This window comes from Xenopus laevis, chromosome 8L (genome assembly GCF_017654675.1).
Source record: "Xenopus laevis strain J_2021 chromosome 8L, Xenopus_laevis_v10.1, whole genome shotgun sequence".
In the NCBI taxonomy this organism is placed as follows: Eukaryota; Metazoa; Chordata; class Amphibia; order Anura; family Pipidae; genus Xenopus; species Xenopus laevis.
In genome coordinates, this window is record NC_054385.1 from 74,598,563 (window position 1) to 74,620,530 (window position 21,968).

Consider the following 21,968-nt stretch of genomic DNA (forward strand, 5'->3'; position numbering starts at 1 on the left):
ACCAAAGAGCCCCTCACAATTCAAGACATGTAGTAAAAGCCTTCTTAAAACAGAAATTATTCAGATGCCTCATGGTACACAGACAGCGCTGCCTTAACATGAAAAAGTAGCTTTAAACATGACTTGAAGAATTATGGGCAGAGAAATGTAAATTAAGTGACACTGGTAACCAGATCATTGCTCAGAAAAGCAAATGCAAGCATGTCTGAGAGGTGGTCTGCCTATCAATGATGTTCTAGTAAAGATGGAAAATGGAGAGCAGGGCAGTAGTCCAAATTCTCCTTGTGCAATAGGCCAAATGGTAAAAACAACATCAACCTAACTAGCTTATCTGGATCAGTTTAATTTGACCACACAGATGTGTGCAGCCAAATGGTATAATATCTGGCTGACACAGATATGACATTTTTGTGGATAACTAAACATCTAGTTTCTACTGGATATAGATGACAATTAAAACAGGTGCATCCCTAGTAAATTGTGAGGCTTAGTCTTGTTGAACAGTCAGAAAATATGCCAGAAATTGAAAGAAAAAAAAAAAGGTAAAACACAAATAACATACAGAAATCTTGATATATTTAGAAATATTTTAACAAAATTTATAGAAACATAATTGTTCATTCCTTTGTTTACAATACCATATTTCATGAGTTCATAGCTTAAATCAAAATCAAGAAATAACATTTGTGCTGTACAGTAATAGAAACAAATATAAAAATCCTCAGCGTGACCATCACGTTTGGCATGAAAACAAGAGAACCAATACACATTTAGTCATTTGTAAACAACCTGGACTGGTGATTCAGATTTTTTAACCATTTCATAAACAATCACTGTTGCAGGTTTGGTAGGTGATTGCATTTGAGGGGCCACATGCAGGAGAAAACAATTCTATGTTTACATTGCTATTAAAATCCAAGCAATCATTGCTATCCTGGGCAGGACAAGCTAAAATCCACAGATGCCTGAGAAATCAATAATAGCGGAGGAGGGAAGGCAATATATAATGGACAGCTGAGATTTTTAAATACATTTGTAACCGGTATTGATGTTTTTTTTTTAAATAAAAATTCGGGTTTCCTGCTTCATTTGGAAAGGACTTAATATAGCATACTATTATTATATATTGTATAGTTTATGTCTGGGTGACAGGTCACCTAATGGCTAGAATGGTAAATATGCTTGGAATTTGATAGGTTAGCTAAGTAAATTGCAGGGGTCTGGGTGGGCCCAGAGCAGCAAAGTGCTTGCATGAATACATGTTCAAGTTCTGTTGATTTGTAGACAGACAAATATTATTCCAAGTCTTAAGGGTAGCCGGTCTTAACCTTTACCAAAAAAATACACTGTTGGCATCTTTCTTCAGTTTGAGATTGGATTAATGCACTTGGTACTGGCATGGGATATTCTGTTCTTTTTTTCAGGAAGCCTTCCCTTTCATGGTGATGAATTGTATGTGGTCTCCAAGGAAATCACTGTGTCGCCCCTTCAAGGAAGCTGCTGAAGAGAGTGGCAGAGAAAATTAGAGGTGAAGAGCTTATTGACTGAGATGGAAACTCTGCCTCTGTAAAAAGACACGTGTGTTGCCTTTAAAAATTGCAGGAGAATGCTGATTTGCAAATGGAGTGCAATGTGCAAATTGCAAAATTCAGCATCGTAGTGTCTGCCCTTGTGCCCACTGCAGCAATACACATGAACATTGGCTTCTGTTTGGGGAGATCCAGGGCCGGATTTACATAGTGGGCGCCCCTAGGCCCACCACCGTTCATCTCCCCTGTCCCCTCCCCTTTATTCATGCAAATTTTCATCATCTGGACTGAAGCAATGGTGATTGGAGCATGGGAAATGCAATAAATGATTGTATCTCCAGCGTATACCCAGTGTTTCTGAACCAATGTGGGTGTGGTTGGGCAGCATGCCGCCCCCCTAAAATCCTGCCGCCCTGTGGATGCACACCGGATGCATCCACAAAAGCAAGCCACTAATGGAACCTTGTCCATGTATGCAGTTGCACGCAATTCATTAGAGAAGGCTGAAATCAGCATTTGTTTTTGCTTTTTTATGTGATAAACAATAGGTTAAGTTTACTTTATTAACTTGGATATGGCTTAGTTTGATTTTTTTTTTAAAAAAAACATTCAAGTGGAATATTTTTAATGATATTTTATCATAATATATAATGTGTACTGTGAAAGGCATAAGTTCGGTATTTCATTAGGAGCTTCTTTCTTTTTTTAAATGTGAAACTGCAGAAGAGGTTAAATTTGCAACTGCAAGGGTTAAAATCCATGGATTTGGACTTACAGTTATTCATATAAATAGTAAGAAACATTAAGGACAATGTTTAAAGCCAAATAAATTGTGTTAAAATATCCATCTACTAGCAAAATTTAAATTGGATTATGTAATAAAAAGGCAAAATGTACCCACCAGGCCTATAACCTATAACAACCAGATGTTTGGATTCAAACAGGGAACCAATAATTGCTACAATCTGATTGGCTGTTATGAGTTACTAGACTTTGACTACATTACACCATACATGTAAAACTGTGTGCAGCACATAGTGTAGTGCCTGGTCTGTTCATTTACACATGCCTGCTTTCCTTTACTGGAGATCAATGCAGTATGATGAAAACCTGCCTTATCTGTCTGGACCAAGACAATGTCACCCCACTGCATCAAAAGTCCAGGAGCAGGAAGAATGGGCAGAGACATTTGTATATAATGGCCAGTAACAAAGTATTTAAGGTTGAAAAATGACAAGTCCTGAAGTTCAATCTTTCTATCTTAATGGAACTTGCCTAAATGCGAGTGCATCCAGAGGAAGATGAAAACCCCTATTTGGGGAGGATAAAAATGTGCTAATTCTGAGTTTTTGCAATGAAAATTGCAGTGTGCTTTTATATTTTGGGGTCCCTAGAAGCCGCAATTTTTTGTGACATGTCATTCATTTGCTGCCAGAATCTGACCAAGCGAGTATACACAAAGCCTTAATATACCCATTGGAATCATGTTTGAAAGTAAAAATTACATTTAGATAAAAGAATACATGTTCATCCAGTTAATTCTCATCTTGGTTTTTCTTCCCTCTATGTTCTCTCTGACTTCTTTTCTTTGGTCTACTGTATTTAGGTAAGATATGGCCCAGTCCGTCCCACTTTGGTCTCATGTCCAACTAAGTGTATAATACTTGTTTACAGGAATTCTCGGCTCGTTTTTTCCCACATGATCATGGCACTCTGGCCAGTCCATACCAGTCTGGTCTCTAACAGTAATCCAGTACATCCTGTCCTGCTCTCTAACTAATGCAGTCATGCTGGCCGTTTCATAAACCTCACAGCAGTTACTGGACTCATCTCTCTCTCTACGTTGCCTCTATTTTTATATTCCTTATAACTATGATTAAAGATGAAATCTGATAATTGTGACATGATCATGCAGAACATGGCAGAATGTAATATAAGATATATCATATCTACAGATATCGTAACAGTATAATCTCAGAATGAGGGTCTGGGGAGAGCCAAGAAACACAGCCCGCCTAAAGTTCTTGAATAAATTCCCCCTACCCCTCCCCACCAAACACACACAATACTACCACTGGGAAAAGATCCAAGAATGCGGCCTGAACTGATTATCTGTACTCAGATGAATGTACTTCTCCAGCTCAAATGTACAAAACTACTTTGCTAAGTACCATGGGTCACACTACATAGGTCACACAGGCTATTTCTCTTGGTTTCCTTGAAGAGAATGAGGCAAAACAGAAAGAAGAGCACTATTTGTACGGAAAGGGAGAAAAACAATATACAGGGAAAAACGTACCCATTTTCTGCCAGTGTCCAAAACATGTTGCCTCATCAGAAGAGTTACATTTGTTACCTAAACAGAAACTACAGGTCTGTCTGTATCTACATCGATAACCTGGTTAGGTATAAACCCCTGATGCACAAGTATAAGCACCACTAATCATCAACTACTTGATTCATACTAAATGTATGTAGTTCATAGATGATACATACATGTGGTCAAGGACCGATACATGAATAAATATATATAAAAATATGTCCACTGTATATGAAAAAAGCATAGCACTCCACAGGTCTTAAAGAGAAAAAAAGACAAATGTTTTTACATTTATTTTATTTAATGGGATTCAAATACATTGGTTTGATTTTTTTTTCTTTAAGCACTGTGGAGTTCTATTTTACAGTTTCTATAGATGACATTAAATTGAGAGATAATTAAATCAGCAAAAACACATTTGGAAGGGTCAACATTATAAATAGCATTGTATAAGTAAATGTTAACATTAAATGAATGGGCAGTTTATTTTATTTTATTTTGTTTACCCTCTAAGGTAGTTTTATTGCTAACTACTGTACATAGTGACTTCTAAGCTTCTGGCGGAAGGCACTTTGCTGTAACTATTTCTAAAATGGCAAATCTAGTGAAATTCTTAATGTTAGTTGCTAACCGTAGTACCATGTGCAATGCAAGTGCTACCAAGTTTACCAAATACTAACCGCTGTGATCCGAAAGTAGAGAGTTGGACAGGGAGCTGTTATGGGCCCGTAATGATGATGACAGGGAGGCGAGACGTACACTGTGTGCCTCTGCTTTAACCTTCTCCTCCTTCAAAAGAAAAAAAAAAAAAAAGACATTTAAAAGGTAAATGATAGCTATTGAAACTTCCCATGGCAAAGTAAAATTAAATGAAGAACAGTGGAGTAGTAATTGTATGCTTTACATTACTTTAGTTATTAATGTATTTTAGTAAAATGAAACAGCAAGTTAAAAAATCCTAATATACCTAATGAAAAGATTGAGCAGATGCGCTGTTATGGATAGTGTAAAGCTCTAAAATACAGGCTAGCCACTTGCATGAGTCTAACTGCATAGATTAGAACCCGACCTGCAATGTACACCCACATTTTTTCCTGCTTGGAACCAAATACACAGACCAACCTGCAAAAACTTTTTCCTCAACTATTCCCCACTGGCAACAAAAAAAAAGTGATGTCATCATAAAAAGGGAATGGCATCATTAAAATCCTACACGTTACAATACTTGAATTTTTTACATGTACGCTAGTGTACTCTATTACAGGCACTTATAGTGATGGGTGAATCTGTGGCGTAAAACTCGCGGAAAAACAGAAAAAAATCTTGAAACGCTTTTGACACGCACATCAATTTCGTTGCCCACGGCCGGCACCACAGCCTCTCCCTATCACACCCGTCCTCCCAACACTACTCAGACCTCCCATCCCGCCCCTCTTCCACGGCACAACTAAACTAAATAAATAAATAAGAGGGGTTTTGGATATTTGTGGGGACAGAAAGAATAAAAAAATAAAACCCCTGAGTAGGCAAGCAGAAGAGGGAAAACAGTAAACTGAAATCCACAACTTCCACTTGCACTGACTAACTACACAAACTCCTCTAGCTAAATAGAAAACAAATCTCTCTATCTCCTGCACTCTCTAACCTTTACCAAAACACAGTAAAAGCCGCCTCTGCACCTCCTTTTATAGACATTGGGAGGGCTCACATCTAATTGGCTGCTGTGGCTGACGTACCCATTTGTCGCGCATCCTTTTTTTGAAGCATGGGCCTTCGGTGTCAAAATTTTGCCCATGAAGGAACTCGGAGCATCGCTGCAAATTTCAAATGGCATCAGAGAAATGCCAACAGCTAATGTATCAGTGGTAACAGTTGTTCTGTTACAAAAAGAAGCAAAGCTCAGGGAGCATGCTCCACAAGAACTGGATCTTCTGCAGCTGCTGAGCAATGTAACAGGTAATGTATGAAACAAATAAAGTTCACAGACACTAGCAGCCAAGTGTAAAAAGTGTGTAATTCTTAGTTAGTTGATACTAACACAACCTCTAGTGGAAATCTGACTTACTGATGTGTTAAGGGTGGCAGTAATTCCAGGGCTCACTAGTAATGGTCAGCACAGGTGGAGGAGGCAGGACAGATACATTGGCATTTAGCACAACTATGCAAACGTGCATATTTGGATGCAAGTAACTTTAATTGTGTCCATTTTAGTACATTTTAAGTTCACAAATGAGAATTTAGGCCTACAAATTGTACTATAATATGGTCATAGAACTCCTTAATGACATTAAATATCCTCCCAGTTAACTATAACCCATACATTATCAATGCTATCATTGGTTTTTGTAAAATATAAACCTTTAAAAAAGTAATAGAGCCAGTTATAAATGGGGGTTAGTCACTCTTGTCACATGACTACTTATCTCTTATTGTATAATTAGAAATAATAATATGCAGATTCTAAAAAGTCTGTGGTCTTTATATAGTCATGGAACTCCTCTGTAAATTCTAATTGCCTTAAATTACTGAAGACAAATAGTGATCCACTAGATACAATCATTTCTGTATTTGGATGAATACCAAGTGCTTAAAAGTGGTGGGATTTGGCTTGCATCCTAAACCGATGTCTGGATTTGGTCCATCCCTAATAATATAAATGTACAGGAGAACTAAAAGAATGAATGGAAGTTTCTTCGTATTTATACTTTATATATTCTGTCTACAGTGTATGAATAACAATATGAAATGTAGGATAGCAGGTGGCATATAAGAAAATAGTAGAGATTGAGTTACCCTGTATTCCTGAATTCTGCGCTTGGAATCTTCTAGCTGTTGCTGAAGAGATCCAACAATCTCTCTGTACTGAGCATATCGTTCCTCCATTACTTCTCTTTGCTGATGTGAGTCCTGTAGAAAAAAAAAATCACATCTGTACTTTATAAGGAGCAAGGTGTGATTTTATTTTACCTAGAATTGTCTCTCAGTAAAGGGTTGCAAGAATCCTTATATATGTAGTTATGCCATAGTCTTATTACAACTGTCAAAGTGCTGAGGGGGCAGACCCAGGGATGGGTCCAGTGAGGCCTGCGAGGGGGGGAGTTGCATGTGAGCTGCGATACTGCATGCTCCATGGGTCACTCATGATTTAGTACAGGGAGGGCCAAATTAAGTGTAGACGTGCATATTGTATTTTTACAGGTTGCCGAGACAAGGAAACCACAGTCATTGCATTTGTTGTGTAATAGTCACAATTCAAACAGTGTAAAGACACTTACTAACCTCACAGCTATGCACCTTTATTCCAGGATTGAAACATTAAAATACTTTTTTTCCCAACAAGCGTTGCATTAAAAAATATAGAAAAATACATGATACCCAACGCGTTTCAAACCCCTAATGGGGGTCTTTGTCAGGGGCACAAACAAAAATGAGACTAATGTTTGTGTCACCTTGATATTCAGAAGCTTTGTGTTGATATGCATGCGCAAATTTTCTGACTACCTCTGTGCGCATGCACTAAATCTGACTCAAGTTTTTTGGGAAAAAAAGTATTTTAATGTTTCAATTCTGGAATAAAGGTGCAAACCTGTGCGTGGTAGTGCACGCCTGAGTCAGATTTAGTGCATGAGGTAGTCAGAAAATTTGCGCATGCATGTCAACACAAAGCTTCTGAATATCAAGGTGACACAAAAATTAGTCTCATTTTTGTTTGTGCCCCTGACAAAGACCCCCATTAGGGATTTGAAACGCGTTGGGTATCATGTATTTTTCTATATTTTTTAATGCAACGCTTGTATGTCTATAGTGTTGGGATCTTACAAGTGACCCCTGCACAGAGCACCTAATATGTAGTTGTAAGAGCAAAAATTTGTTGTGCATACCTCTTTTTTTTTTTTTTATGTTTGTCTCATTACAACCCAGGACATTACATACATAGTGAACAAAATGGCCCGGAGCATGATTTTAACAGAAACAATATGTGGCATTGAACATCAACAAACACTTGTTATTCTAAATAAGCATTGCAGTGAAAGGGCTTCTACTTTTTTCTTCCCCAATGTTGAACAATGTTTTCACTGACTTTACCCCCCCATTTGTTATAAGCAGGGCAATTTGTTCAGAGCTGCCTATATACCTTTCAACAAAAAGACTATAATTTATCAAAACAGCAGTCTTTGATCGGTGCTTTTTAGTGGACTGGTAATTTACTTTACCAGCTCCTCTGATGTTCTGCGGGATCAGAAAATGACAGGAAGTACTAAATGAAAGTGGCTTTATATTCTTGTTTAGTGCCAGAAATAGCAGAAATCACAGACATATTTAAAACAATATGCAAAAAGAACAGGCCCATTCATTCAGCTCATGTATACTGTCCCTTTCAGAAAAACATCTTTAATCAGAATACATAATCTATGCCATGACAACTGGGAGAGAACAGCCCTACAATGGCACTCAGAAAGGTACAGAACATTTTGTCAATTTTCAGCTCAGTGGGCAGGTGGAGACAATTCTCAAAATCTCCCCTCATCAGCGTGCCACTGCCATATGAGAGTAATTTTGTTTTCTGTTTTTCACCAATGCAGACTTGCTATATTACACATAATAAATGCATGTCCCTTTGGTTAAATTCTGTTTCGGAGGGAAAGTTAATCCCTCAAGCAAAGCCTGTGATCTTGCTGAAATGAGAAGGGGCAGGAAACTAGCAGAACAATGCGTTTCTCATAGCTGTGTGGGGCTGTTGCTGTTTTCCCAGTACTTTCTCCCACCCCGGGACATGGATGTGACTGTAGGGCTGAGTAGCACTATAGCTGAGCTTTGATACTAAAGGCTTAATAATAGAGCTCATTCATGCCAACTCCTTTCAGATCATTTTCTCAAGGTTGCTCCATACAGTATTTCCTCTTTTGTTCCTTTAGAGCGGAATATTTCCATGGATCAGCGAGCACAAATATCCTGGGGGCCTTTTCATTGCAAATGAACATTTAAAAAAAATTAAATCCGTGCAATTGTTTCTCAGTTGTTGGGGACCCCTCAATTGAACTAACACCCCCTCAAGATCACAATTCCCTCACTTCTGTAACAAATATAGTTCTGTTGGTCCACTCTCTATAAAACTTGATCTGCTCTGACTCTTTCTATCTATCTATCTATATATCTATATATATCTATATATCTATATATCTATCTATCTCTATATCTATCTATCTATCTATCTATATACACACATACAGTATATACACATTATACACACACACACACACACACACACACACACACACACACACACACACACTCTAAAGGGCTTATTTATAACCACAACTGCAGTGTGACCTGTGTGAAAATGGATGCACAGTACTAACATAATTCATTAGGTAGGTATGTTTATCTAAACACTCTGCCCCCATGCTTGCATGTATCTGCATCAATCACTGTCGCACATTCCATCCAAATTGCACTTGCATTTGTAAATGAGCCCTTAAATTTCTCTATAGCAAATGTTGAGTTTTCAAAGTTCGATTCTGCTTATACTTTTTACTAGTGGCTGAGAAGATAAGGAAGCAAATTATTTGACATAATATTCTTACCATTGTCAGATATTTATTTAATCAGATTGATGTTTGGTACAAACATCGTGATATGTAACCGGAATATTAGACACTTTGTAAAAATTATGAGAATTGACCATAGTATTTGTGTGACTAGAGAGGCGTCTAAAGGTGGCTATACATGGGCAGATCCACTCATTTGGAGAGGTTGTCAAACAACAATATGTTGTGAAAATGCCCCAATATGGCAGATATCGGACCATGAATGCAGGAGGTGGGATTGAGGACTGCATCAACGAACCAACGCGGTCCTCGATCTGATGGGAATTTTAAGCTTGCCCTATCAATATCTGGCCAGTCATAGGGCCCCATACACTGGCCAATAAGCTGCTGACTTTGTCTGCGGCAGCTTTAATCAGCCCGTGTATGGCCACCTTTAGACTGTAAACTCCACTGGGGCCAGAAATTGCGAATGATGTACGGTCTCTGTACATTGACAGATATAAATAAAGCATAAGGTACTGAGATTCATCAATATTAAAATACTGATTAATGGAAGCCACAATCAATAGAACATGCGCAAAAACCCTGACAGCAAACTCTGTGGTATTACATAAAATACTCTCCTTATATAGAAATCTTCAATTACATAGCAAAGGTTCACTACAGACAACAAATATCAGTACAGACAGTATAAAGCAGGGATCCCCAACCTTTTGAACCCGTGAGCACTATTCTGAAGTAAAATGAGTTGGGGAGCAACACAAGCATGAAAAATATTCCTGGGGTGCCAGATAAGTGCTATGTTTGGCCATTTGGTAGCCCCTATGTGGATTGTCAACCTACATTGAGGCTCTGTTTGGCAGTGCACCTGGTTTTTGTTCAACCAAAACTTGCCTCCAAGCCTGGAATTCAAAAATATGCTCCTGCTTTGAGGTCACTGGGAGCAACATACAAGGGGTTGGAGAGCAACATGATGCTCACGAGCTACTGGTTGGGGATCACTGGTATAAAGGTTCACACATACCCTACAATGTGAGCAAAGTAAGTGTACATGAGAATTACGCCAAAATGTCTTGGTCATTTTCATTTCTCGGCCAGTATATCGGCTTCGTTGTACACTTATTTACTTTGCTCACATTGTGGCGGCATGTATTTGAACCTTTATACTGCCTGTGCTGATATGTGTTGTCTGTATTCAGCAATATAAAACCTTTTTTTTTTTTAGAAGCTCAGGGGTTGCATCAAATTTCACTCTTGGAGCACAACAGCAATCACCTAATAGCAATTTTGCAAGCACATGCTTTGTGGATTACAAAGTTTAAAAGTAAAAATCACCTGATAGGTGCTTCCACTAGTACTTTGAGGTAGATCCCACTGTGGGCCTAAGATATGGTTATCAGAGCACTAATTTCATTGGATATCAGCAAAAATCACCAAGGGCTAGTCACCATTTTATACTATTACCATAGTTTTCTGGACACTTGCATGCTTGAAGTTCTGCAACACCAAAAGTGCTATTTTTTTCCCTATATTAAAGCTCTCTCTGTGTGCAGTACACAGGACAGCACTTATACTCACACAGAGGTCTTTCATGCTGTCCAGCAAACTCAGTTTCTCAGGAACAGATTCCAGGTGATCCAAGGCCATTCTTGTACTCTAACATAGGGATTTAATACATTATAAAGTGAATACACATTCTACATAAATGTATACATTGACTGGCATTTTTAGTGCAACCTGACTGTTGCAGTTTTTTGTTATCTGTTATGTAACGTCATACTATTAACATATTAAAAAAAAAAAATTACTCAATTTCAATGGTTTTAAACTTCTTGAAAGTAATTTCTGTATGTCCTTGCTATTCTCTGTACTGCTGGTTCTGGAATTTGAAAATGTAGCAGAAACGAACTGAAAGATCTGTAAAGAAGCATTCTACGCTGTGTTGGAAATTAAGTCCTGATTGGAAGAGAACCCCCATGCAAGGTCGCATCTGGCCAGCCCAGCTCTAGAAAAGATTTTAGGTAAGAAAGTATTTATACAAAAGGTTCAGCATCATAGACATGGCTTTTTTATCTCTCCCAGCTACTATGTACATTTTAACTTAACAGACTCCCCTTCATGGGTGTAGACATTAAACCGAAAGAGTTTATTACTGGGCAATCGAGTTAGAGAGTGAAGAATTTATTTTATAATGTTGAATAAATTAAAAATAATAGCATGCTTCTTTCTACTTGATGATTTCATAGCATATCCTCATAGATTTTGTAACTAGAGTTCTGCATGTCTGTGCACAGGTTGCAACACAGCTAAGTATTTAGGTGTTGCACCCAAAATCCTCTGTTATTTGATGACATCCCGGGTGTGATAAAACACGCCTATGACCCTGCAGGGACACTTATAATGCAAGGGACACAGAGTTGTGTAACTCTGTAAGGTAAAGTGGTTGCACCCTTCTGTGTACTAATGTTAATGTCATAGTTCTCTTTTTTCCACTGTTAAATGAGCAAAATGTAGTGTAGTTGGACATCCCCATTACTTTGAGACAGTATAGCCTTAATTGCTTCCACTTGACAGTGATAAACAAATGCCATTTATTTTACTGCTAAAAGGCATGGGGGGCATTGTTCAGTGTTAATGTTGTTTTGTTGGTACAAAAGTTCTTCGTCTGGAGTTAGCCTAAGCAAGTCTGGAAAGTAAGGTTATTCTGTCCAGAATACCCTTTTCTCAAAGAAAAGTGACCTTAGTCATCCCTCACTGGGATGCATTTCATTCCTGTGCCACATCGATGATCACCTTGCAGGAAACTCAGCATTATTCCATTTACTGCAGTATTACAGGCACAGGATCCATTATCTGGAAAGGGATTATCCACAATGCTCAGAATTATGGAAAGGCTGTCACCCGTAGACTCCATTTTAAAATTACTTTCTTTTTCTCTGTAATAATAAAGCAGTACCTTGTACTTGAGCCAAACTAAGACATAATTAATCTTTACTGGAAGCAAAACCAGCCTATTGGGGTTATTTAATGTTTACAAGATTTTCTAGTAGACTTAAGATATGAAGATCCAAATTACAGAAAGATTTGTTATCTGGCAAACACAAGGTCCTGAACATTCTGGATAACTTGTCCTATACTTGTACTACAAAGCAAAAAGCAAATAATGAAACAAATTAAAAAACAGATGTCTTGTTACTGTAACCTACCTATGGACTAGATTACAAGATATACTGGGGAGGACAATGGAAACTGGCAGAATGCTGGAAAGTAGAGCAGTAGCTGGAGGGGGGCACATAGTTAACAGCCTAGATGCAACCCCACTGAATACTCCTGCGTTTGCTGCTTGGCCTGTATGCATGGTAACCAAGTAAATTCTCTAGTGTGAATTCAATAAAAATTAACCAGACAATTTGGTGTCAGCATGTATCATGAGTTGAATACCATAAAGTCATTTACTGTGGGTTGTGATTATCACACCACCTGCCCCAATCTTATCACTGCTGTCAAAAACTACTAAAGGGCCAGACTAAGAAAAGCTGGATATACCTACAAAATACTGGCATAAGGTGTGTAAGAAAATCTGATCCCTTCTAGCTTTCTACTTGCTATATTGCTCTAGAGCAGGGATCCCCAACCTTTTGAACCCGTGAGCAACATTCAGAAGTAAAAGGAGTTGGGGAGCAACACTAGCATGAAAAATGTTCTTGGGGTGCCAAATAAGTGGTGTGATTGGCCATTTAGTAGGATTGTCACCCTACATTGAGCTTCTGTTTGGCAGTACATCTGGTTTTTATACAACCAAAACTTGCCTCCAAGCTAGGAACTCAAAAATTAGTACCTGCTTTGAGGCCACTGGGAGCAACATCCAAGGGGCTGGAGAGCAACATGTTGCTCACGAGCTACTGGTTGGGGACCACTGCTCTAGAGCTTAGAGTTAAGAAAAAATGCACTGTATTTTTGAAGGGAAATGCTTGTGTTGATAGCACACAGCAAAGTTGCAAACAAGATGATGCTGTAGAGCCCAGTGACTGAAGCAGCTCCTTTCGTGCCCAAAAGGAAGTCTAATGCCTAAGAATTGAGAGCAATGATGGCAAGATAAAGCATTCAATAAGAGAGCTGTCACAAGAGGATGGAGAGACCTCTGCTGCCTCAGTGCTTTCCTCAGACAGGTTTTTGTCATGTTGTTTGTTAGCCCTGATAAAAAATGTCAAAACATCTTATCATTTAATCAGTCAGCTGTTTCTATTATGCCACTGATTCCAGAAGCTAATAAACAGAAAGAAAAATGTCCATCCTGTAGCCACTGCAAGATTACAGAGTGGGCACGGACATACAACTTCCTCTGACCAATCACTTGGTCCCAAGCTCATCTCCCCAAGGAGGCCTCTGAAAAACAAACCGCAAATTCAGTGACATGATGTATAGGGGCTCTACTAGCCACATATAAATCATACTGTACAGAATTGTGATGGTTTTCATAGGAGTCAGTAGGTCAGGTGAAGATTAGTATTTTGAATCAATAAGCCTGAAGTTATTTGCTCTAGAGCAAAAATCTCCTGGCAAAGAAAATCGGATTCTATCTGGGCATCTCAGACCCCAGTGCTGTAATGAGTGAATAGCTCACGGCAAGAGATGAGAATCTTCCCACCCAACAGTTTTTGGAAACTGTAAGGTAAAAGGAGTCTTAGGGGCAGATTTATCAAGGGTCGAAGTGAAATCGAGGGAATTTTCGAAGTTAAAAAATTCGAAATTCAAAGTAATTTTTGGATACTTCTACCATCGAATAGGCTACTACGACTTCGACTCGAAGTAAAATCGTTCAAATATTCAACCATTCGATAATCAAAGTACTGTCTCTTTAAAAAAAACTTCGACTTCAATACTTCGCCAACTTAAACCAGCCAGAGCATATTTCTAAGTTTTTTGTATTCGAAGGAAAATCATACGATCATACGATAAAAACGTTCGAATCGTACTACCGTGCTACGATCGGAATACGATCGTACAATGCAAAAAATCCTACGAATTCGACTTCGAATTTCATAGTATTCAATTCAATGGTATTTTCCACTTCGAAATACGACCCAAACTGATCTGTTTTGTCATGTGATTTTTATCTGGGAGTTTAGCTAACATGGTTTTATAACAACATTACGTTTTTGCTTTTGTTCTAAGGCATGGTGACATGTATTGCCCATGTGCAATGTATTATATTTGGAAATCTGCTGAGCCCACCAGCATTGCCTTTGTTTGCATGCTACGCTTCAAGATCTGAAGCCATTGTGTACATTGTTAGATTGCCTATATATGGTAAACCCCCACCCCTTTCTTCCTTTGATCCGACTGCATTCTTTCTTCATGTGGCACAATGCTGCCAAGTTATTGAAATCGCATGTGGTCCTCATTCCCCATTCATTTGCTGGCCCACCCTAGTGAATGAGTTGGGAAGCACTGATGTAGACTCTCTTTTCATTCTCTTTATGCCCTTAGGTTTGGTCCATTATAATCAATAGTGTTCTCCAGTATGCTGAGATGGCAGAGTGCAAAGCAATTACAACTTTTAAATCTAGAAATCAGTTTCAAAATGCCAAAGCCTCCTAGTTTATTACAAATCTATGTACATTGCTAATTAGAATGGGACTGTTTAACGGAAATTAGCTGATTGAGCAGACCAACATCTTAACATGTGAAAACATTAGCTTTCTATGGAAATGAAAACAATATGCACTGTAACTGCCACTATGTGAATATAATTGTGCCATTATATCAGAGGGCACATTCAATCTTTAGAAACAATGGGGAAAAGGTTATTCTACACATGGCCACATGGTTCTTCTCCACAGAGGTCCTGTTCTGTTTAGAATACCCAGAAGGGTGTGTGTTGCACAGTAGTCAAAGGGGCGTGACATGATGTTGTTGTGGTCAATTAAACTTTTCTATAAGTGGCACTTTGCACATGCTCCATGCCCAGGGCACAGGGTGGGAGTTTTACAAGGAATGAGGTTATACAGGAGATACTGATGATCATTAATAAATTAATTTGATCTGTAGTTAATTTATTGAGCTTAACTGTAATTTGCCTTTCCTTGTCTTTTAAGAGAGATAGGGCAAAGTCCACATTGGCTAAAACTACACATTTCGGGGGTTATTTACTAAACCATGATTTTTTTCTGGTTGGGATTTTTTGGGCAAAAACTTTTTTCTTGGGGAAAAAAAACGTGAATTTTTAGAGATTTATTATACCCCGAAGCTGCAAAAAGTCCAAATCTGAAAATCTGCCATCTCAAACCTGTCGAAGTCATGTATAAGACAATGGGAGATGTCCCTTTAACAATTTGAAGATATCGTGATCTGCACTGGGTTTTGTCCGATAACCCCAAAAATTCAGGGTTTATCTTTTTTTTCCCCCAACCTGACTTTTTTTTTGGAGTTATTTCATTAATAAAAAATAATAAATATCGTGGATGGAATTTTGGTCGAGCTTGGTTTAATTAAAATACGTGATAAACTTGAGTTTTAGTAAAAACCCCCTTAATGTTATAAAGACATCTGTGGTTTATGCCTAAATTGTTACACGTCAAAGTTAGTCAATAGCAAGTTCCAAATAACAGAAACTTACCCTTTCCAGATCCATGACTCGATCCTATAAAAAATAAAATGTTTTATTTTTAGAACACAGCAGTGGCATGGTTATTCTGAACTGTTTCAAAGACAGATGTGAAAAGCCTGCACTCCATTTCTATTTGAAGTTTTAAACATTTTAATATATAATTTTAGCTCTTCCATTCGTTGCTGGCTCTTCTGAAAAAAATCATATGCAGCATTTTCCAGAAACATTTACCTGCAAAATACATTTGTAATAACAGAAATGCATATACAAGACAGGATTGGTTATAACTCATTAAGAGCTGAGAATTAACAATTTCATGTTGAAAGGATACTGCCAGAACAACAGCAGAATTCTGGGAAGGAAACAAAGTTTTTCCCCTAAAATGACAATTTTCATGGAATACTCTAAAGGCTAAATAGCTTTTACAGCTCCTAATCAACTAATGTTAGGGTTACCGCTTTTCTTAGAGCACACATGAAGGGGGTGGGCCTGTGACAAATGCTGCAGACAGGTGAGGCTTCTACTTTTCAATCCAAGCACAGAGTATCCCCTTCTATAGCAATTTACCCAAAAGTGAGCTAGGTATCCAGCCACACATTTAGCTCCCTATGCTTCTGCTGCTTTCCCAATCTTAAAAATAACATCACACAAATGATGTGATTATAATCTCTTAACTAATACCCATGCCAGTGCTCCTTCTAAAAAGTGTACCTGTCTGGTGTGCTTCTGCAGTGGCAATGCCATCATCATCATCATCTACTCCAGTCTGGGTGTGCATGTACAGAAGAGTGAAAAACCAAACTTAGAAGCAAAACTGTGTTTTTCACTCTACTGCACATACAAAACTGGTCTTTGTAAGAAAAGTAAATACATGCTTATACATACATGCATACACATATATATGTATGTATGTATGTATGTATGTATGTATAAGCATGTATGCGCATACTTTACATATACACAACATGCGGCTGGTAAATTAATTAGAGTCATATTAAAAAGTTACTGTATATGCAATAAACCCAGAAGTCCCATTGCAAGTATGTCAGCTACTGTGTTACTGGCATTGCATTATGAAACCCCGATACTATTCTTTATATAGATATTATCCAGATATGCCACCTGTAAGTAAACTTCAGACTAATAAAACAAATTGAACAAGTTCCAGCAGTTTTGGCAACAATTAAAACACAGCAAAAATATTTGCTTTATGATGCACTACAATAAAATATAACCAAAAACAATGTAACTAAGGGCAAGGACAAGGAGCGTTGGCTTCAATGCTATTAACACTCATTTTTTGCAGACTGAGAGAAGCAGATCCACTCTTTTCCACATCTCTGTGTATCTGCACTGAAAAGTACAGCTTCCATCTGAGTGCAGGTACATGGAATAGAGGATCAGCCCTAAAATAACTGCTGATTCCCCTATTGTAAGCCTAAATGAATCCGTTATATGTCACGCAGACTAGAATCCATAGCCCTGACATGGAAAGTATCATTGTGCAGGAGCATATTATGTGCTATATTCTACGTTTTGGGCCAGAAGAGTGATTTTGAAGAAAGCAATATTCAGTGGGAATTATTAAACTGACGTCTAAGTATTAAACTACAAACAAGTATTATAATTTTATACTTATATTATTTTGGTGTTAAACTGTGTGGTTCCTAAATCCTTTCTGCAAACAACTAACTCATGTTGTTTGCTATTCAGATATTCAAAAGAATTACCCAGTAACACATGCTTCTGCAACCTATTACAGCCAATTTCTCTCTTAGTCTGGGACTCACAGCATGAGCGCAAGTTATTTACAGCTAAAAACTTAGTTGGAAGTAAGGAAAGCTCATTAATTTAAAATGAAAAAAAGGTAGCCATAGAATAAATCTGCTTTTTGGGTTGCTGGTTGATGGTAACACTTGCAACCATATAACAATATACTGTTTTGGGACAGAGGCAGAATATAAAGTCAAATAATCTAAAAAATATACATTACTACAGGTATGGGACATGTTATCCAGAATGCTTGTGACCTGTGGTTTTCCAGATAAGAAGTCTAAACATTATTTAAACAAATAACCCCAATAAGACTGTTTTGCTTCCAATAAGGTTTAAATGTGTCTTAGTTACAAGTTACTGTTTTTTTATTACAAAAAAAAGAATACATTTTAAAAAGTGAATTATTTGAGAGATGGCCTTGTAACAAAGTAAGTTCTTGTGGCGTAAGTATCCCAATGGAATTTATTTCATCTTGGCCATCTAAAAACCAAGAAAAAAAACATACTTTTTGTAATATTTAGTTTACCTAAATTCTCAAAGTTTTGATATAAAGGGGTTCATTTATTGAAATAAATGATTAAATGACTTCCACGCAGTTGTCCATAGTATATATTTCTATGTAAGCATTGAAGCTTAAAGTTATTTTGATTTAATTGATTGGATTACAGGGTTAGACATCTCCAAGTGGTGCAAACACATTAGCGACAGTGAGTATTGTTTTATGATGCTTGTTTTAATACACATATTTCATATACTAGGGGTCATTTATCAACACTGGGCAAATTTGCTTATGGACAGTAACCCATGGCAACTAATCAAATTGCTGCATTCATTGTTCTACTTGCAGCTGGCTAATCACCGATTGGTTGCTATAGTTAACTGTCCATGGACAAATTTGCCCAGTGTTGATAAATGAGCCCCACTGAGAGTAAAATACTGAGTAATAACGGATTAATGGGTGTTGGGAATTTATAGGGACTGTATAGTTTGACCCACTCCCACTTTGGACTTGGTGAATAATAATGGTCAAGCCGCATGTTGGAAATGTTTCAGACTTGTTGCCCTATGAGAATAAGGGCTGGTCTCTTAAGTAAGGTGCCTGCAAGGATTTTCTTTTGTATCCTGACTAAGGGAGGATTGGGTCCCGAAACAGCTCTGATGGGCAAAAAAGTTCAAGTTCTGTGTTGTGTTTTGTGAATGCTATTAACTTAGAAGAATGAGGTAACAGAGACTGCTTACCTGAAGAAGCCACATCTCTTCATCTCTTCTTTGGCTTTTCTCCAACAGCTCTGCAGGCACACAAATAAGCGTAAAATGTAACTGATGTATCTGTATCAAAAGTAAAGAACAGACAACACGACAATGTGCTGACTGGACAGTCATGAATCATGGGACATTTCTTTTAATCCCTTATTCATGCTCACTGATAAAGACATGATACTGAAGTAAATATTTTTTTTATTTTTTCTGTCAATGGGCCACAGGATACAGCTGGTATATTGATGTTTAGGCTGGAGCTGTCTGTTTTTGTATGTAAACCAGTTGATATGGTAAATTGAAAAACCAGCTGTGTTTTGGGGCAAATGGACACAAATGTATGGTACATTTTAAGAACAGTATGTCCTAATTAGACACTTAAAACTCCCAGTGTAACAAAGCCAAAAAAAGAAAGGGGAAAATATCTAACAAATACAGCAGAAATGTACTGGCAGCACATGAAGTACACGGAAAGAAAAGACAGCATGCTTACTCACAAAATACTATCATTCTTTAGGTAAAACCAGTCATTGATAGTTCCTTGGGGACAGCAGGGGTAAATTTAAAATTGTTTCCTTGCAAATTTCAAACAGGACAATAAAGCTCCCCATGTGTCAGTGCACCACCCCTGCTGTGATTTCCCCATCCAGACCTAATCGACGTCCTGTTTGGGACGCTTTCTTTCCTATTTCTGCTGTTCAGTGAGATTTATCTGCATTAAGTTGGCTCTAGTAAAATGAGTTTGCTTTGCTTTAGCTTGAAGCACAGGAAGTATCTGAGATAGGAAATTGCTGTCATGAAGATAATAAGTACACAAACTGCAAAGCTTGGCACACGTGTCACTGCAAGATACTGAATGAGGAAATTTTATCTTCCAAATGAGGAATGTTTGGCACATACATTAGTATTGGCTTTTTATTGGCTGCATTGCATGGAGTGATCAGGGGTGGTTTCCTCTATACAACAAAACATTCTCTGAAATCAAGATAGTGGCAGGTTTTAACCAAGGCGCTGATATTTTACATATACTGGATGTGCAGTTGTGTGCAGTATGTCTCGATTGCTTCGACAACCCATCTGTTGTAGTTCAGTAACACGTAAAAAGAAAAAAACAATAGAAAGTCTGGATTCTCTGAGCCAATACCGAGGTGCAGCTTATTTATTTATTGTAATGAATTATGTGGGAGACTTAAAGGGATTCTGTCATGATTTTTATGGTATAAATTTGATTACTGAATTATAATGTGTACATTGCACATAGTTCATTTTACCATATAAAATTTCATTACTGAACCAATATATGTATTTTTTTTAATTGTAATATTGGTGTATAAGCAGCCATCTCAGGTCATTGTACCTGGTCATGTGCTGTCAGAAAAAGTCAGCATTTCAGTACTGAACTACTTTCAGACAGGCTATGGTTTCTCTTACTCAATGTATCTGAAGGACTTAGATTTTTACTATTGAGTGCTGTTCTCATATCTACCACTAGTTATCCTGGGGCAGAATATTGCATCTAGCTCTATAAATTGGTCTTGTAGACCTCTCGTATTTGTTCCTGCAATGCTTTCTCTGGATCAATGTTATAAGCTACACCTCAGCCAACTACCTATTGCGCCTAAAAGTCGATTGATGGGGGACCAATAGAGCACATAAGGAGTGGCTCATTTTGCATCCACAAATGCTGACAATTTCTCAGTTGTTGTGGGAGTGTCAGTTTCTTTAGCAGGCTGTTCTTTCAGAAGAATATTTTGCAGGTACTTTCAATGTGTCCTTGTCATTGGTACACCCTCTTTAGCCTAACTTTTTGTAAAGCTTGAAAGTTTTTGTGCATATAGCTTGCCCAGAGTTTAATCTATGTGCACTGTTCATTACTGAAGACTTTGTATTGGAACAGTAGTGAACACCCACCATTTGAAATTAATAGTAGGGTGATTTTTCTTAATTAAATCAGTAATCTGTGTCATAATGTAATTAAAAAGGTAATTTCAGTTGTCTAGCAAGATCTATTACACAAAAAATCATGCTGGCACAAATTTACAGTACAGTTTTGCAATCTATTCAAGTATCTTGTCCATAATTACCCCATTCTAAAGATTTCCTATCACTAATATCAAACTAACAGGTCTATAGTTTTTAGGCTGAGAATGAGATCCCTTTTTAATAATAGCACCACATTAGCAATTCTCCAGTCTCAAGGAATCATACCAGATCTCAAAGAATCCTGGAAAAGTATGTATAGAGAACTGGCAGTCACAGAGCTTAGTTCTTTTAGCACCCTGTAATGAATCCCATACGTTGCTGGATCGTTGCTTACTTTCACATGTTCTGGACTGGTCTCTTTTGAAATTTACCCTGCAATCTATGGTTATATTACAGGTATGGGATCCATTATCTGGAAATCTGTTTGCTAGAAAGCTCTGAATTAATGAACGGCCATCTCCTATATTATACAATAATCCAAATTTTTAAAAATGATTTCCTTTTTTCCGTGATATTAAAACAGTACCTTGTACTTAATCCAAATTAAGATATAATTAATCCATATTGGAAGAAAAAACATCCTATTGGGTTTATTTAGGGGCCCATTCACTAAGCTCGTGTGAAGGAATAGAGGAAAATAGAGGAAAAAAAAAATTGATTTTCGAATGTTTTTTTTGCTACTTCGACCATCGAATTGGCTACTTCGACCTTCGACTACGACCTTCGGCTTCGAATCGAACAATTCGAACTAAAAACCGTTCGAATATTCGACCATTCGATAATCGAAGTACTGTCTCTTTAAAAATTTCTTCGAACCCCTAGTTCGCCACCTCAAACCTAACGAGGCCAATGTTAGCCTATGGGGAAGGTCCCCATAGGCTTGCTAACAATTTTCTGATCGAAGGATAATCCTTCGATCGATGGATTAAAATCCTTCGAATCGT

General features: G+C 37.7%; 1 protein-coding gene across 4 annotated transcripts in view; it reads right to left on the minus strand.

The window, feature by feature from the left end:
- Positions 1 to 587: 587 nt before the first annotated feature.
- Positions 588 to 21,968, minus strand: part of cep128.L (centrosomal protein 128kDa L homeolog) — a 115,920-nt gene continuing 94,539 nt past the window's right edge. For 3 of the 4 annotated variants that reach the window (XM_041572997.1, XM_018230379.2, XM_018230380.2), the window contains 6 exons: positions 19,024 to 19,073; positions 16,018 to 16,041; positions 10,977 to 11,054; positions 6,643 to 6,756; positions 4,530 to 4,638; positions 588 to 1,500 (listed from right to left, as the gene is read on the minus strand). In XM_041572997.1, the coding sequence (XP_041428931.1) occupies positions 1,421 to 1,500; positions 4,530 to 4,638; positions 6,643 to 6,756; positions 10,977 to 11,054; positions 16,018 to 16,041; positions 19,024 to 19,073 (455 nt within the window). In that variant the 3' untranslated portion in view covers positions 588 to 1,420. The remainder of the gene's footprint in view (positions 1,501 to 4,529; positions 4,639 to 6,642; positions 6,757 to 10,976; positions 11,055 to 16,017; positions 16,042 to 19,023; positions 19,074 to 21,968) is intronic. The other variant, XM_018230381.2, reaches the window with a different exon arrangement.